General features: G+C 42.1%; 1 protein-coding gene across 6 annotated transcripts in view; it reads left to right on the top strand.

The window, feature by feature from the left end:
• The window catches only part of CHL1 (cell adhesion molecule L1 like), a 463163-nt gene that overhangs the window by 386063 nt on the left and 58523 nt on the right, over window positions 1–18577 (top strand). For all 6 annotated transcript variants that reach the window (XM_085624524.1, XM_085624521.1, XM_085624522.1 and 3 more), the window contains 4 exons: window positions 1893–2090; window positions 5391–5461; window positions 8985–9207; window positions 17737–17852. In XM_085624524.1, coding sequence (XP_085480650.1) covers window positions 1893–2090; window positions 5391–5461; window positions 8985–9207; window positions 17737–17852 — 608 coding nt within the window. The remainder of the gene's footprint in view (window positions 1–1892; window positions 2091–5390; window positions 5462–8984; window positions 9208–17736; window positions 17853–18577) is intronic.

Below are 18577 nucleotides of genomic sequence, written 5' to 3'. Positions count from 1 at the left end.
GTGTATTGCCGTGACTTGGGTTTGAGACCTCTCGGAATGTCTTGTAGGCCCATGCCAGTCAGGAAGTTGCTCAGTATTGTGCCTGCCAGATCTTGTGATCTTGGCGGTAAACGGTAAAGTGTCAGGGACAAGGCCGCATTACAATCACCCCCAATCACCACCTCACCCCCTGGGTGACTCAGGAGGAGAGCCCCCATTCCGGCAAGACCAGGGACTATTGTCTGGGGGGGATGTACATCAATATTGTATTAAAAGCGACCCTCTCAACCACCTGAGACCACCACCAGTCTTCCCTGCCATTCATGTGTGACGTTTGGATTCATGAATTGATTCACGAGAGTCCGCCTCTCCAAGTGCTCAGACCGGTGATGTGGTGCCGCTGCAAACGGGCCCCCTCATATCCCCCAGTTTGTCAGGCGAGGGTAGGAAGGGCAGATGGATGAAGCCAGGAAGGTCTCGCGGTCACCCCCTCCTCACTAGTCTTGTCGCATGTGTGCATTTTTTCAGGGCCCCCCTGATCCTCCCCGGTGACACTCCTCTAGTCCGCCTTTAAGTGTTTGCAGATCTCGGGAGCTCCAACGATCTCCTCACCTCTCTGCCCCCTCGAGGGGGTTTTTGCTGTGCACCGGAGTCCGGATCTGCCCTTCGAGGTTCCGGGGGCAGACTCTCCCGTCTTGAGGTCTCTTCGCGAGGCCTGCTGGATCCGCAGTCTCGCACTGAGGCTTCGGCCGATGCCCCTTTGTTTCTGGTCGGCCCCGCCCCGTAACTTTTCCGCGCTGCCTTAGTGCTGCCGTTGGGCCACTGATGATCGAGCTCCTCCAGGGTCTTCTTATAGGCAGACAGCCATCCGCCCAGGCACCGCTGGTTCCCTGCACACAGCTCGATCTGATTTTGGCAGTTTATCGGATAATTGTACAGGTGTACAGGTGTATTTTGCGGTGGTTGGTCGGAGCTTTCCTAAGCTGCGACCATTACGGTCGGTAGTTGGTCACTATCTTTTTTGAGCGGATGGTCAATGTGAGCAGTGGCCACAGCAACTTGCTGAGGGGGGACCTCGGGACAGGGAGCATGTAAGAGGGCAGAGCTTTCAATCACCAGGGTTCAAACAGCAGAGTACCAAGGTCTGCTGGTGGTGGTGCATTGTGCAGGTGGCTGTGCTCTTTGTGCCTCAGACCTCTTTGTCCATCCTTGAACCTGGTGGTTTCACTTGGTGCTTCTCCTTCCCAGTTATTCTTGCACCGTGTAATTTTGAAGGCAGGAAGAATGGGCCAGTTATTATTTGCAGGTGCAGTAATCTCCAGAGAAAATGAGGAAAATAGTGAAGGGTGCGTGAAGAGATGGAGGAGGCCAGCATTAAGTTGGAGGAGATAATTCATCTATAAACACATGAACCTTTCAAACTGATCATTGAGATCCAAACACAACCTTAGAAGAATCTCAATGTTTATCATCCTCTCCTTATCGATGTTCATACTTATGTTTGGCCTCAGTGCTAACTAAAGTCTGTTTGCTGCTGCTCCACCCACTCACCCTGAATTCTAGGTGTCTTCAGCCATTCAAGAGCCTTTTTCAAGAATGTTCAGAAATGTATGTTATGGCACCTAGTGGATCCATATTTTGTATGGAATGCACTCTACTCTGCTGAGTATTTATTGAACTTGCACTTTAGTTTGCATTCGCTTTTATGATTTGTACATATTAAGCATCATTTTGTAGTAATAGATATTTAAATTTGAATTTCACTTATTTTAGCCTGTATTATGTATGGGTGTTTTGGAATTGTTTCAGTGAAGAACTTTTTTGCATTTTAGCTGTTGTCTTTGTTAAGAACATTTTGATCAGGTCATTGTTTCAGACACTTAAATGATATTATCCAACTTTGTTTCTTGCAGAGTTCGTTGTTGAATTTGAAGAGAGCAAATGGGAGGCTGGAACATGGCAGGTCATGGCCAGGGTCCGAGGAAATGAGACATCAACAGAACTGTCTTTAACACCAGCACTCAAATATCAATTCCGCGTCACAGCCGTCAACGCAGTCGGGCGAAGTCAGCACAGCAAAGCCTCAGAACGTTATGATACTCCTCCTGCAGGTTCGGTACCATACTGTATTTCCTTCATTAGGACACACAGTTGTGCTTTGAGGGTGGGTATGGCTTCACATTAAAGACTTTCAGGTCCTGAATACCAGAAATAAACATAGTTGTCCACCGAGCCTGATCTCAGAGGGAGTCTCAGTTTCATATAGAACAACATTGTGTGAAACAACAACGCCCCTGTTGACAGGGCGGAACAAAGCAGAGATTTAAGATGAAGGGAAATATTCAATGTGGCATTCAGCCAAGTCTGATACAAGCTAATATACTTGGCTGATATGTTCAAGGGAAGACAATGGCATTTTAAAAGTCCAATTAGAACATAACTTATGTGTGTGCATTGGTGTACATCAATCACTCCACTCATTTGTATAAAGTTCATAATTGCACATGAAGTTTCAAAGGATACCAGATTTACTAGAACACAATTAGGTAGATTGATGAGAGAAGAATAACAAGATACATTATGTGGGCAAAGTGCAAGATGGGTCACAGAATGAAAATGAAGTGAGTGATAATGATGCATGTGTGTGGCATTAAAATGAACCTTAAATGGAAGTGACAGGGAGGCTTGAAAGGGAATAGGCAGACTAGACAGGAGGATATAGAATACAAGTAATGGATACTGTGGAAAGAATGGAGACAAAGATAACTCAAGTGGGTGAGAGTGTTTAAGGAAATGTTCTGCCTGAGAAGGGTGCTGAATAAAGATTTTAAAAAAACAACTGCGCAGGACATTTCAGAATACATGCGGGAGTTTCAAATATTGATGGAAAAAGAGGTCCCATAAGAATGTGCCCGGGAAATAAAAGTTGTAAACCCACATAATTGGAGAGTAAGAAAGGTCTCATTTGTCCCTCATAGGGACACACTTTTAACCCTCTCTGTTACTTTAGCCAACTCACTAGCCAAACTCAAATGAGGCGGCCTGAGCTCTTTTTCGTCTCTGATCATGCAATAAGTGCCTCATGCCAATGATAGGTTAAACTCTCTCAGCCTACATCATATAATGGCTGTGAAGGCATTTTTATTATTTTACAAGCTTATTTAGTTGCATCTGTCTCAGTTTCCTTCTGAATCACACCTAATACCATAATTGGAATTAACCCACACGCTCCAAGGCAGATTACATTTAGTCAGTCACGTACACTGGAAGCAACATCTCAGAGACTGCTTTTTGAAAAAGGGGTGAACGGCAAACCAGACATGACTGTCACTCTCAGAATGTGGGTACCTATGTCCACATGCCAGTGTAGCACATTTGCTTTTGATTTTTCAACTTATGAAGTCACATTTTAGATACTCTGACAGTACATTTGTACACCTTTCTGTATTCTTGCAAAGACAGGATTAAAATAAAATCCTTGCTTCCCATATTAGTGGCAAATAACATCCCTTAGCACACACTTCAAACTAATAGCCAATATGGGCAGCATTGCCATAACAAAGGTGCTTCAAACACAAGTCAATGCATGCTTGCCACAAGCCATGTGAATGTCCTGTTTTTTTCCAAACCTTTAAGATACACATTGACCGTACTAACCATATCACTTTGTTTCATGTCCCTAATCACATTTCGTCTCTTCTCACAGTTTTAAATATATTTGACACCTTGCACAGTTTCAAAGGCTTTGCACAATTTAGAGGTGCCTGCCAACAATTTATTTTGCATCTACTGTTGTTATAGCTGGTGCCATAATATTCAATAATTGAACTACACAAACTCCCACATGACTGTTCAAGTCCACTTTGCTTCTAGATAACACATGCTCTTCCTGTTGGGTGGTTGTATGTAAAATACATGCTAATTCTCCACACCAATGATGTACAGACCAACATGCTTTCCTAACATTCTGGAAGACACCTAACACATACTACTTGCATAACCCATCCCATCACCCTCAATAACTACAGAAGGCCCCAACAGATTCTTACTCTATCATCTACCTGATTTTGTAATAGCAAAGCTTGTTTTATGGCAGCAGGGTTTTCTCAAAATAGTGGGTGATGCAAAATATCTCGATTTCCTGTATTTCCTTCACATTACACATGGTTCTTCTGGGGTAGAATAGTTTTGTGGGTTGTAGTCTGCCAACCTGACAGACCACTGCCCATACAATCTCATTGCCATCAGATGAAACGCTGTAAACTACAAAAGGTTTAGTGTACATCCCTTTACACCGATTGCTAGGACTCCCTCAGGTCATCAGGGAACTCTTTCTGTCATCAGAGACAAGTGGGACTCTGCAGATAGAAAGCTGATGGTCCACCTGAACCTAAACTGGACAGGGGTAGAGAGAGTTTGGCTAATAGGGTACTCCATTTGAAAAGTAGTACCCTATATCAGTCAACTCTTTATCAGGCCCATAGGATTCTGTGCTATAGTCAGCGACTGAGAGAGTTATTCAGAAAACACAATACAGTACACGAAATATCATTAAAAGCTGCATCAATGACATAAAGTAAAGAATTAGAAGTGTAGCCTGCCATACATATTAAGTTCTCCACTTGCACTATCCCAACCACGAATCAATACCTAATTTATCAACCGGGACAGATGAACAAGGAGCAGAAAGGCAACCTTGCCCTAAATAGTCCAAAATACATTCACCAATGGCACTAGTTTACAAACTCTCTAAATAATGCTATTTCAGGGTATGGAAAAATCCTCAGGACTGCCATCTGCATATCCAGCAAAGTTAATGTGTATACACACCACTCAAGGTTACTGGCTCAAGCACCAAAACCTTACAATCCAGACGATAATAGGAAGTGCAATAAGCTAAACCAACTAAGCCAAAATCCGATCATGACAGTCACAAAAACACCATAATCAGTTAATGTGCCCCTTTGTTTTGCCCCAGCCTAAGTTGAGGTATTAAAGATGTAACTAGTCTGCTCATCTGCCCCTTTGCTACTAAACACATGTGCAAGATACTCCATCCTCGTCACCAATGTATTGAGAAGGTTTAGTTCGATGAAGGAACACTGGAGTAAAAAGAAGCTTCTCCCAATATTGGTAATAGAGATGCTTTGTTCTGTTTAGAAGATGTCTCTTTTATTACCCCGATAATTTTCCTTCATGAAAAAGCTTTAGGAATTACAATACAACTGTAAAAGGTCTCACATCAAGAGATCACATCATTATTGTGTTACTTTATTTGTATTTTGGGAGGTGTAACTATCAGGCAAATATATAATTTGGAAGTTACTTAAATTCTTTTATGATGAAAAGTTGAAGCACGACTACAATTATTTCAGACTCCTGTCCAAAGATTAATCTTCACTCTTTTGCAGCCCCAGACAAGAATCCAGAGAGCATCCATGTGGAGGCCAGCAAACCAGATGAGATGGTAGTGAAATGGGAGGTAAGACAACAAGCTAAAGACCAATTTAATCCTTTAGCTACTTTCTTTTCTCAGGCACAAAACAAAATCAAAGGGATAATGGTTAGTAATGGGAGTTGAGAGAAAGAAGGGAGATACTGAACTACTGATAAGGGATACAAGGTGAGAGCCAGAAGTATTCATAGGAGAAGTCAAGCAGAGTATGAGGAAAAGGAAGAACTACTGGAGAGTGGTGAACAGAAAGGAAGGGAATAGTGTGTCCTGATTGAACATTCAATTTACCAATTGCAAATGGTTGAACATTGGAAAATAGAGGTGCATTTGAATAAAGAAGAGCAATTCTACTTGTTAACTAAAAAATCAAACTGAAACCAAATAACACTGAAACAATAGACAACATGAAACACAAATAACCCCTTTAAAGAAGCATATGTACATATATTCATAGGAGTTTAGATCATATCCGTAGACAATGGTGGCTCCTCTGCTAAGGTAGAAGAGCGTCACTACACTGCTTTGCAGCAGTGTAAACAAGGAATAATAAAATGATGTTATTATCATTTAATATTTTCTTGCTGCGGCAGCTTTGTAGGCAGGATGGGGCTGGACTGCTCACATAGGAGCAGGGGGAGGAGTGATGGGCACTCTGTAAGTGCTCATGAATGTTTAGCTGGCCGTCTTGGGCCGGCCAGTCATGTTCTCTAGACTGCATTACAGCCTGGGTTGAAAACATGCCCAGGCTCCCACTGCCTGTCTGAGCGCTGAACCACAGCACTCAGACCAATCACAATGCTGCAATGCAGCGTTGTGATTGGCAATGGGGAGCCTGGTTGCGTCCTGCTTCCTCTTCCTCCTGAGAGGGACAACAGAGGAGAAACACGGTTAAAAATAAGGGCATATTTTTTTCTTTCTCTCCTCCTCCCCCACTCTGCCACCCCCAATCCGTGCCAGCCGCCCCTGTTCATAGACCCTTTTGTTTGTATGTTATTACATTAAAGTCTACACCATTCGAGTTACCACTATTTCAGAGCCACATCCCTGCAGCTGCTACATTTTTAAGATCTTTCAAAAAGAATAAACAACTATATTGACTCCTCTACCTCATCCCTACATGCAGATCTACCTTTTCAGATTAAAGTTGAAGTAATTTGATTAATCTTTTATCATATTATTTGATTACATGTTCATAGTCCCAACTGTAGCCCTAGCTCTATATTAACTCAGCCCTTAATTAATTTAAATTAAAAATATATTTAAGAAACCCAAACTGCAACCCTTAATAGATGTAAAGATTAAAAGATAATTACATAAATCTAGAGTATTCCTTACCCTAATCCTTTTATCATTTAAGTCAAAATAAATAAATTTTCATAGTTCTCTATTGAGTTCATTTAAATGAAATACGTAATCCTTGCCTTTGTTAATTAAATAATGGCAAATAAAACCTTGTCTCTTTATTTAAATGCCTTTGTATATACTAAAACACTGTAGTGTATTTCTTCTTAGTGGTAGTTTTGATTAAGATTAATCAACATAGGAACCCATCTAGGTAGGAAGTAGGAACATCAATTTCATTGAAGTTCACAACCTGTATACCATTAATTTGATCATGTATAAATGGCTTGCAACTGATCAACAGGAATTTCTTCTAGATTGATTGGGAAGTTCTGAGGATAGGAAGACTGGCATGGAGCAATCAGGGGAAACAGCATCTGATGAAAAAAAACCAGATCTGCTCTGTCAGTGGAGGAAAAAACAAAGCCAAATAGTATGGGTAGGGCAGGCAGATGAGCAAAAAGAGGAGGCTAGATGAACAGCTTGGAGAGCAGGGGCTGACGACCAGAGGCTAGGACAGAGGATGTGTCATATTTTTGTTTTTTACAAAGTTTCATATAGCGCAAACTTGGCCCGAATCAGGTATCAGAGCACTTTACATAGCACCAGTTGCATTACATGAGGACACATTCATTTTATTTTTAATTTTTTTAGGCACAGGGTGATTAAGTGATTTGCCCAGAATCACAGGATGTTCAGCGTCATTGTCAAGACTAGAACCCAGTTCTCCAGATTCGAGGTCGACCGCCCTAGCCGTTAGGCCAACTCCTCCCCCCAAATAGGAGGAAGGGGTACTCTACTTAGGGCTAGATCTGGAATTTGGTGGTAAATTAAATTCCTTCAGTTTCTAGTGCAAACATTAAATATCAGGGGCCCTGATTTCCTGTTCTGTGGTAACTTAACATTGATTTATTTTGGGAGGAAATGTGAGGTACAGAGGAGAATTTAATGACTGATATCCTATTTTACTGCAGTTGTTTAGTGGAGGCGATTCAGACGGTGGTATCTGCTCCTTTTATCAGTTCTACTAGAAAGTGAATGATTTTTAGTTACCACCAGACTCTAAGGGTCTAATTTAGGGTTAGGTTGTATTTACTCTATCTGTCAGAGTGGTGGAGGACATTTCATCCACTACTCTGACAGATAGTGAACCCCAGATTAAGAGATCTCTGTACTTTTAGAGGAACCACTGTCACACGGGTTGCTCTGAATGTATCACAAATGTGGTGGAGATTGACCATTGGTTTCGACTACCAAATGTTTTGCTTTTCAAAAACAAACTCATAAATTGTGACTTTCTTTTCTTTTTGTAAAATAAATAACTGATGACCCCAACAACCAGGAAGTTTTGTCCCTATGTGCGGGATGATTGTTTTAATTTTATGGCAATGATGGACAGAAAAAAGGACATAAGTTATGGTGGGAGGTTTGATGCCTTTAATCTAACAGGCCATGGGAGTGAGCTTTCTGTTGATGGAGTCTATGGAGTACCACTTACGGAAAGCTGATGGTTCATCTGACTTACAATACAACAGGCAGACCCAGAACTTGGTGGACAGGGTCATGTTTGTGAAGGAATACCCTGTCCTCCAAACACTAAATCAGACCTTAAATCAGTCCCCAAAACTGTGCATACTATATATGTGCATTCAAATATATACCTCCTAAGAAACACCAATATTGAGCAGCCTCATGAGTGAGCTTATGAGCTTTACTTCAAATGTCAGGCTTACACCTAGTCTTAGATAACTACATACCACAGTAAGACTTTGAACTAACAAGATACCCAATACAAAAAAGACAAAGATCCAAAAAACAGAACTTTTCTTGCCTGAGGCCCAGACAATATATCCAGACCTAGGAATTCATAAGAAAAATCACAAATACCTGGCGTTCTGTAAAAATCTAAAAACATACATTTTCAAGATTTTTCTACAATTGTTTGCTCATTTTAATTGATGGGTAAATGTTTGCTGATTGCCATAGATGGTCTTTGCTATACCTAATGAAATTACATATGTTCTCTGTATTCAAGTGTTTTGTGTAAAGCTCTCCATTGCCCCTGTGGCCAGGGTTGCACTATATCAAAACCCTAAATACATAAATAAATATTTAATTGGTGAAAAATCCCAAATTATTTAATAGGCATAAATATCATGTGAAGCAAGATTTTTGATAGCTTGATAGCCCGTTCTGAATTGTTTTGCAGCCTCTGAAACCAGCGGAGCACAACGGACCAGCACTACAGTACAGAGTGGTCTGGAGGCAACAGGGAGTACAGGATGACTGGGAGGAAGAGTACACCAAACGCCACTGGTTTATTGTCAAGAACACACCCACCTACGTCCCATATGACATCAAAGTGCAAGCTGTCAACCAGCTGGGATTTGCGCCAGAGCCTCTTGTGTTTACAGAATATTCAGGAGAAGACAGTGAGTAAAAACTCCATTAATTTAGGAATAATAGAATCTATTGGATTGTTAACAATGCTTCACAGCAAAAGTCTGAAAAGGGTTTTAACTTTAGACTGACCCAGATCCAGTGTGCCCACAAACTTCATTGACATGACTGTAGCCCATTGTATTTCTGTTTTAGTAGATTTTGCAGAGGTTGAACCATTGTCCTAATTTACTTCAACAGTGTGGAGAGATATATTGCATCTTGCAGGCCTTAGCACAAATTGTGACCACTGTATGTGATGACAAAGCAACATCTTTCTATATTGAGTGTCTTCTAAAGTTTAGCAGTAGTGTTCTGAAATGTAAGTGCACCCTCTTCAACCTTTCCCCTGTTTTGCCCAAGGCACTGCAGTTGCAAAATATATTGTGATCTTCTTAGATATACTGAATGTTTCAATCCATGGAAGCAAATATTTTTGTGTTCTTTGATGATAGTGTGAGTCCATAATTGTGCACACCAGGGCATGCTCCTTTTGTATGGCAATGGATGGGGAGTCTCCCTCACACGCATCAAGGCTTCCTTTCCCTTTATTGCTCTTGCTTGTCCTCATCTTACCTTTTTGCCTACTCATACTTGACCCTTTTTTCATCTCCTCAATTTCATTCATGCCTTTTCTCACCTCACCGTCTTCATTGTCTTTACTCTTTTTCCCCTGCTTCCTTTACCTCTATGTTTTTCCCTTTCCAACCCGTTCTCGCTTCCCACTCAATTCTATTATTTTTTATGGGTATTCCCCATATGTTTCTCATGTGATCCCTGCCCCTTCATATTCTCTTTCCGACTTCCTGTGCATTTTCACTCTCAATCTCACCAGCGTCCTGCTTACCATCTTCCTTAATCCGTACTCTTTTTCTACTTTCTTTTAATCCCTTTTTCTTGAAGTATCTCCTGTATCTTATTTATGTTTTGTCCAGTAGCGGCCAACACAAATTAAAAGTGGTGAGCAGGTGGAGGGGGCAGCGCAGGAGGGGGAGCGTGGGAGGGGGAGTACGAAGGGTAGAAGAGTTAATAATAAAAAGAAAGAAATCTTACCAGAAGATACAGGTCGCCTTGCTCCTCTTCTTCCTGGGACCAGTAGACACTGGGACACATCAGAGACTCCCTGTGCAATCCCTGTGCTGCTCTTATGTTATGAGACCAGCACAGGGATTGGCCTGAGCAGGCTGCTTTAAGGCTCGCGTAGGCACAAAGGAAATCTGGGCTATTTCTCCAACCCAACTGTGCAATACAACAGGATTAGCAAAACCTAACTGCGCATATCTGTTTGGCCAGCCTAAGACAGCCGACCAAACAGACATGCACACTTAGAAGTGCACATGTACACCATTCCTCCTTCCTCCGATGCCCTGGCTCTGCTCCTCCCTACACACGCTGGATGAGAAAGTTGTTGAAAAATAAAACAAAAATAAAATATAATGTTATTTTTCAGCTGCTGGGTCTGAGCCAGTGGGACGACGCTCCTCCACCATTATGAAGGAGCGCCGCTGGTTTTATCTTCCGCTTTAAATATTACATCCCTCCACTGTGTCTTGTTCCTCCCCCTGCCTCTCCTTCTGCCTCACACTTCACAATACCAACACCCTGCGCTTGCTCCTTGTTGTATACTCCTGCGGAATCGCTTTTTCACCCTTTTTTTTCCACTAGTCGGCCTCCTCCACCGAATAATTTTTACTATCTCACTTGTAGTAGACACTAAAAACAGGCTACTATGGCACTAAGGTTTGTGAGAAATTCCATCTTTCTTTATCCCGTTTTCTTTCTTATTTGCGTTCAACTGCTGTAATTTCAGAAAATGATAAACCTTTTACCATTCTTTTTTGTGTTGTGACTTTAGAGACAATGAGTGTTGATTTTTATTTAGAGACATGGAGTGTTGAGTTTTCTTTTGAGTATTTGAGAGTTTCATCTGCATTCGTTAGAATTCTCTTTTTATTAACTTGACATTGCTACAATTTGGGGATTCTTGGTTTGGTGTTTTCAGACTGTGATCCTCTACTTGTCCCAATGTCTAGTAATCACTGAAGATGAATATGTTAGGTTGTCAAACATAAACAGCCCCTGCTTCTACTGTATGATACCTAACCAAACTTCTCATATTTACAAATCAGATGCAACAAACTCCTTGCAGGTCTGGTGTCTGCCCTAGATAATGTATCACAAGCAGGACAGCTGCATGTAGCATGTGGTTTTAGGGAAGATTTCCCGGGGGCCAGGGGGTCCCTGTATGACTGTGTCGGTATAAAAGCTATTTTATGCACGTTCCAAATATTTTATTCTGTTCACTGTACTAAAAAGCATCCATAATATCTGGCACCCCTACCCCCCACCCCCACTCCACTTGTATTTCTCTTTTGTTTATTGACATTGAGTGTATCAATAAGGCTCACTTTAATTAGTTCTTTTCCTTAGCTCTTCCTAATTTTGAATATGATTTCACTTTAATAAATTGAAATTGAAATAGCGGAATTAGTGATTATTGTTGACCTTTTAAAAAAATTGGTAACAATAGTATCCATCTTCTAATAATGTGCTGGCTGAATTAGGTTATATTAAGCCTGTTCTACAATTAACAACATTAATTAGATCATGTTTTTAAATAATCAATTTGAAGTGTTTGCTTAGGAGTGGGCAAATAGAGTATATGAGAATACCTTCAGTGGAAGTGCCATTGATAATTAGGGACTTCATTTGCATAGCACCTATTACACTCAGACCTCACTAGGCTCCGTAGTAATGTCAGAGCTATTGATAGGGGCCTGGCGGGAAGAGGGGAAGGTGAGTTCATCAAGTCGATCTATGAATATTGCCATACGGATCAATGTGCACCCAACCTGTTCTCGGGGGCAAAAGCGTAATTTATAACTTATGTTCTTTCAGTCATTGGCCTGTCTGCTTAAACTGAAAGCTTTTAGCAAAAAAATGGTGTCTCTATCATTTTTTGAAGCAAATTCCTGGTGTCTAGCTTGGCTGTCTTGCTTTAGCTTTCTTTTTCCCTTATTTGATGTTATTCTATTTCATACATACATTGTAGTTATCAAAATATAGCATATATATAATTTATTTATACAGGTCATTTAACCTAAAAATTCTACAGAGGCAGCTGAAAATATGTGAGAAGAAGCCTCCTGTAATTTTCCTAAATAAAATGTAAAAAAATGTTTTGTTTGCTTTGTTGCCGATTATAGGATAGTTCCGTTTGGGTGCTCATGTTTGATTTTTTTAAGGAAGGTAAGAAGCCTTAATCTTAGATGATTGCCCCAAAACTCCAAGATTTGGGCTTGCTTTATGAGTTTGTGGGATTATGTTCAGACACCTGGGATTTAAAAATGGGATTGACAGGGTCAGCATTGCCTGGTTTCCTGTGGTGCTACAGGCATCTCAGGGAGACTGGACGGTGCTCCAGGCTGAGGCCTCTGCCCATGGCAAAGCACTGCTTTTACCAGGTGCAGATGCGTATTCTCTGACATGAGAGCCATTGTTTATGACCCAGAATGATCTTGTCAAGAGACATTGGACTACCTCACGGGCCCTAAAAGGTATTTTTATCCATAATCAATACACCAGGTGGGATATTGCAACTCATAATGAGGGCCTTAGTGCCTCTGTTAGAAATTGGGTATCAAGTTGGCAGAGGTATGCAACCTGTCCAATTAGGGACCACAATCCTAGTCAGGGTAATTCAGATACACATCCTAAATTAACCTATGCTCACCCGCTGATAGCTTGGCACAGAGCAGTGAGGCTTAACGTAAGAGGCAATGTGTAAAGTATTTGTGCACACTTTAATTAAACAGAGTGAAAACACAACAAAAAGTCTCTACACCAGTTTAGGACAAATTTAGAGTATTTATCTGAGGAAAACAAGACCACAACGGCAAAAATCCAATGAGTAGAACTTGAGATATGAATTTCTTAAGAATAAATTGCAATATGGTGCTTTAAAGTCAATGGAGCTTAGGGGTTACTTAAGGTTGCACTAGACCGGGGTAAATGCAAAGTTTCAAGCTGACTTCAATGGAGGGTTGGCCGGCTACAGGACCCACACAGGGCCTGCTGAAAAATTACCTTAAATGGAGCAAGCATCGGAGTCGAAGATTCACTGCGTCAGTTCCGATTCACGCAGTTGAACCGATGCATTGTCGTTGAGCCTCGTTGTCAGGTCTCGCATTGTTGTTGAACCTCTTACGATGCAGGCGCTGTGTCATCATTGAGCCACGCAGGAATGTCATTGGATCGGCTCTGCGTTGGCATCAAACCTCGCAGAACACCCGCGTCGTTGTCGAGCCGCACAGGGATGTTGTCAGATTGGCTCTGCGTCGGTGTCAAAGGGCACAGTGTCGGTTCCGATCGGTGCAAAGTCGTCATTGCATTGGTTTTTGCAGGAAAGCAGCTGCAGACCCCTTTTTCAAAGCCCAGGACTGGATTGGCACCTCTTGGCAGGGCAAGGCTCACAGTTGGAGGAGTACAGCAGCTGAAGCAGAGTTGTCTTTGATGGGCCTGGGACATCAAGACCAGGAGGCAAGTCAGCAAGCCCTTGGAGAACATGGGTGCAAGAATGTAGAGAGTAGGTCCAGGCCTTCTTTTTCCCAGACAAGACGCAGCAAGCAGTATGCCAGCACAACAAAGCAGTTAGCAGAGTGGCAGTCCCTCCTGCTGTACAGCAGCTCTTCTTCTGGGCAGAAAGTTCTTGGTTTGGCATTGTCAAGGGTCCAGTACCTATATCCAGTTGTGCTTGTGAAGTGGAGATGTCAACGAGGTCTTGGAAGACCACAAGGTCCCTGCATTTCCTTTCCTGGCTCCAAACTCACTACAGGGGCATATACAGCTCTTGTGTAGGGACAGGTACAGCCCTATTCAGTGCCAGTGTCAGCTCCCCCCTCCCAATCTACCTCAGGAAGCCATCAGCCGGGTGATGGGCCATCAGGATGCAAATGTTATACCCCAGCTCCCTTTGTGTGTAACTGTCTAGCGGGAATGCACAAAGCCCAGCTATCACCCAACCCAGACGTGTATTCAGAGACAGGCAGAGACACAGAATGGCTAAGTAAGAAAGACCCAACTTCCTAAAAGTTATATTTTCAGACTTACATTTTAAAATCCGACTTCACCATAAGTTGTGATTTAAAAGTGTGAGTCCAGAGCCACCAAACTCCAAATGTCTATCTTTTTCCAATTATAAGTTACACTCAAAAGTTGTTTTACGGCAACCCCAATGTTAACCTATGGGACAGATAGGCCTGAAAATTCAGAGGTACATGTCCTACCTTATAAATACACTGCTTTGGGCCTACTGGGGAAGGTTTGGGTCTTGCAAGTAGGTTAGTTTGCAAGGTTGAAATGGCAGTTCAGAACTGACCACAAGGCTCTGTAGTGCTATTGAAGTGGGTTGCACAATCAGTGCTGTAGGCCAACTAGTAGCATTTATTTTACAGGCCCTGGGCACATATTGTGTACTTTACTAGGGACTTATAAGTAAATTAAATATGCCAATTGTGTATAAGTCAATGTTACCATGTTATGAGTACAAAGCATATGCACTTCAGCACTGGATAGCAATGGTAAAGTGCCCAGAACCCTAAAGCCAGCAAAAATTAAGTAATCAAAACAGAAGGTCAGAAGGCAAAAAATCAGGGAAAACCATGCCAAGGATGCCAGGTCTAACGGCCTCAATTCAAGAATTAGGTAACAGGGTATCTGCCAGAAAAGCCACAGTGAGTAGAAACAAAATAATGGCATGGAGGGTGACTCAGAATAGCTAAAAGTGATTGAGATTATTTCAAACATGCCAGGCATCATCACTCTGTTGTTCTTAGTGTGTTGCCTGTACTACCTGACCCTGGCGTTGTATTTTGGGCAATATTGCATTGTTTGCTTCGGATGCTAGCCAATTCCAGGATGCCTTGTTCCTCTGAGCTCCTCTGAGCATTGCTTGCTCCAGATCCAGTGTTTGTGTGGATATCTTCTTCTATATTGCGGATCAGTGTATTTGTTGAAGTTAGAGTTGAATTTTGGATGAGTTACTTTTCCTGTTACATGCTGGTTGTCTTATATGGTGTTTTCCCTGCTTTTGATCCTTGCCTGCAATTCTAAAATGCTTTTGTAATGCATTACATGTCGCTTAAATTTTCAAATCCCTCAATTTTTGATAAGTATGCGCAGTACCACAACCACTGCCACTGCCTTAATAAATATAGGCCGACATACTATGGACCTACTTTATTGGTTTTTAATAGTACATCAATATTCACTGCCGCGCATGGATGTGGGCACCGGAGCTTTCATTTACCTTGAGGCTTTAGCCTGTTTTTTCACTAATGGGACTCTCTAGCAACAGTGGATAGTCTTTTACATATAGCGGCACATGTTTATTGGCTTTATGCTACGTGCACCTTAACTTCAGCACGTACTTTAGTTTTGCGGGCACCCATTGCACTACTGGCCTTTGTGCGTTTGGCATCAGTTTTTCTGCAACTTCAGAGGAAACATATTGACTTATACTGCCTAAGATTGTGAGTTCATTGCCCCCAGCTTTCTTTGACCATTAGGAACGGTATGGTAACTGTGAGCTTATTGCTTCGGCTACACCAATTAAAAGAACGACATGGGTACTGGTCTTGAGATGCACCCAATTGCGCAATTTTCTACCGGCGCTTTTGGAGATTAGCTTTGCTTCTTCCCGTTTTTAATGTATAGAAGCATGACCTGCGTGTTTTACGCTTATTCTACTTAAGGCCCCCCTTTTCCCCACAGCTACCCCCTGCCTCTGACACGGACCATCGCTGCAGAGACAGAATCACTTGACCACAGAATCCGATATGCACCTTTATCCTTAAGGTTGGTCTTAACACAGTTTCACCTGACCGAACCGTACACATCGAACCTACTTTACCACCTCCCCCTCTCTTCCTAACTTTCACCTTACCGTGTTTAGGGTACCTATCTTCATTCCACGTTCTGACACGGACCTGAATCTTGCAGATCTCCTTACCTTGGCAAGACTCTACGACTTAACACAGACCTACCTTTTGCGGAGACCACTACTTTACCTTGGCAAGATTACATTACCCTTCATTCGGTAAGCGCATTCTGATGCACTATAGGCACGTTCCTCCCACTCCTTGCGGCGTTTAATTCACTTCACAATGGATCTAGTGGTGTATTCCCCAACACTCGGACAGTGTATGTCACACTTTTTTTACCCACCCAACTTCCACTCTCACTTAAGCAGGCCGACCAATATGGTTCTTGTCTCACTATTGGGTATGATTAATGGCTCTGCACTAGACTGACACAACCAAGCCACATGCTTCATTTTCCCTTCCCTTCAGTGTGATTTCACACACTGGCTGCTTCACAGCTTTAGATGTCACCGGTCACTTTCGAAGACTCTCTTCCCATTTTGGACGCACTTCCTCCTCTTTTTTCCTCACTTCCCATGCTCTCCTACCACGAGCACTTGGGAATAATTGTCACCCCTATATGCACACAACAATTTATTAACATGAAAAATCCTAAATGTGTGTATATTGTATGCTATTACAGCCCTGAAGAAGCCCATGTTTGGGCAAAACGCGTTGGTTGTGCATTTATGAAAACCCAGCATTCCTGCAATAAAGACACACCAAGGCTACAAATAGCGACGTAGACTCATTTTTTCAATACAGAAACCTTGTAACTTACTATGTATACATGTCACCTCTCATACCCCCTGTATGAAGACTCAGGGTACAGACAGCTTTCTTCCATATCACATGCCTTGCTTCTGATCATGGGCATTCAAAATAAGTGTTTTTGCATGATGTATGGGTTCTAGGCGCTGGAATAAAGTCTTACTTCTTGTTACCTACCTGGCCTGCGTCTGATGTTGAGCATTGCTAGGATGTTATGAGTCATGCAGCATGACATTCTCCTGCATTAAGGTATGGAACAGTGCCCTTTTCCTTGTTGCATGGTTGTGTTTGACTTTGGACTCAGCAAGGATGTCATGTTCCATAGTGCATAGTTTGCTCTTGATGCAGGGTACTTGTTGGGTGATGTGCGCTATGATGTATGATTTGCTCCTGACCATTGCTTTTATGTCTTCTTTCTTGTTGCATTTCTTTGCTTACTCTCAGCTGACATGTAATGTTTTGTAGCTAACTGCGTGTGCTAGTGCGACAAGGTTTTGTATTCACAGACATTTTCTCAGAAAATATACTCTTTTCTTTACACACCGCTTTATGAAAAGACTGTTTCTGAGTCGTCATTGTTTCCTTAAGCTGCTTTAATTTCAGTGGTTATGTATAAGCTCCTTGCAAATACCTACGGCACTTGTGATGCTGCTGACGGGATATCCACCATGTTTGTGATGGAATATCCCATACGCCAAACTCTGAATCAGGCGCAAGGTCTTTTGCTGATATGTAACCAAAGATTTGTTGCCTTTTCTACATCCAGCATACTACACCCACAGTTGTTGCTTCCGCCTCTGTAGCCTCACAGTAATACTTATGTCTTCACAGCTCCTGATGCTGCACCCACCAATGTGGCCGTGCAGGTTCTGAACAGCACGCTGATTAAAGTGACCTGGGCAGAAATTCACCAAGACCGAGTGCGGGGTCACCTCGGAGGATACAAGGTATGGGAGTTTCTCTTCACAAATCATTCCATGAAAGGTTAGGACTTCACATCTGGGTAGGGAAAGGATGATTTCAAACAGTTGTTAGCAAGGAAGTATAAAAATGTGCAAATGTCCTTTGGTGGTTGGCATACTTCTATGATATACTATGGAAATAAATCTAAATCTGGTATTTGTAAAGCACAAACTACTCAACCCTAAGGGTCTCAAGATGCTGGGGCCTGTCAGGGAGTTTAAGTGAGCTATTGCCCAGAGTCACATTGTGCTGAGCTGCCTCCAGAGCTGGGAATTGAACCCTGCGGTCCGGAGTCAGCTGCCCTGGCTGCTGCACCACACCTCTCCCACTATGAAGGTTAGTGTATCTACATGGAATAATTCAGTTCAGAAAGTTTAGCACAGGAACCCTTCCAACAGTTTTATAAGATTCTTTTAAAAGTCCAGAGAGGAAGGTCTGGGAAGGGATAAGAGGCAAAATTACCATAAAATCTCTAGGAAATCCACAATCAAGCAATTAAGGTAGGCTTGAGTTCTTTAGGACATTTTTCAAATAGGTCTATAAACATCCTGTTCCTTCAAGATGTTTCTGCTGCTAAAGGACACACACAGAATATTTCTAGACATTTGGTGCTTGAATTTATAAATCCTAGTCCAAATTCAGAGCTGTTTGTGTTAGACAAGGCATCATAGTTTATTTCTACTCTTCAAAGCTTCATCATAACCCGTGT

The sequence above is a fragment of the Triturus cristatus genome, chromosome 9, assembly GCF_964204655.1.
Source record: "Triturus cristatus chromosome 9, aTriCri1.1, whole genome shotgun sequence".
Classification (NCBI taxonomy): Eukaryota; Metazoa; Chordata; class Amphibia; order Caudata; family Salamandridae; genus Triturus; species Triturus cristatus.
The sequence above is the reverse complement of the archived record's forward strand: the minus strand, read 5'-3'. Positions and strand labels throughout refer to the sequence as shown.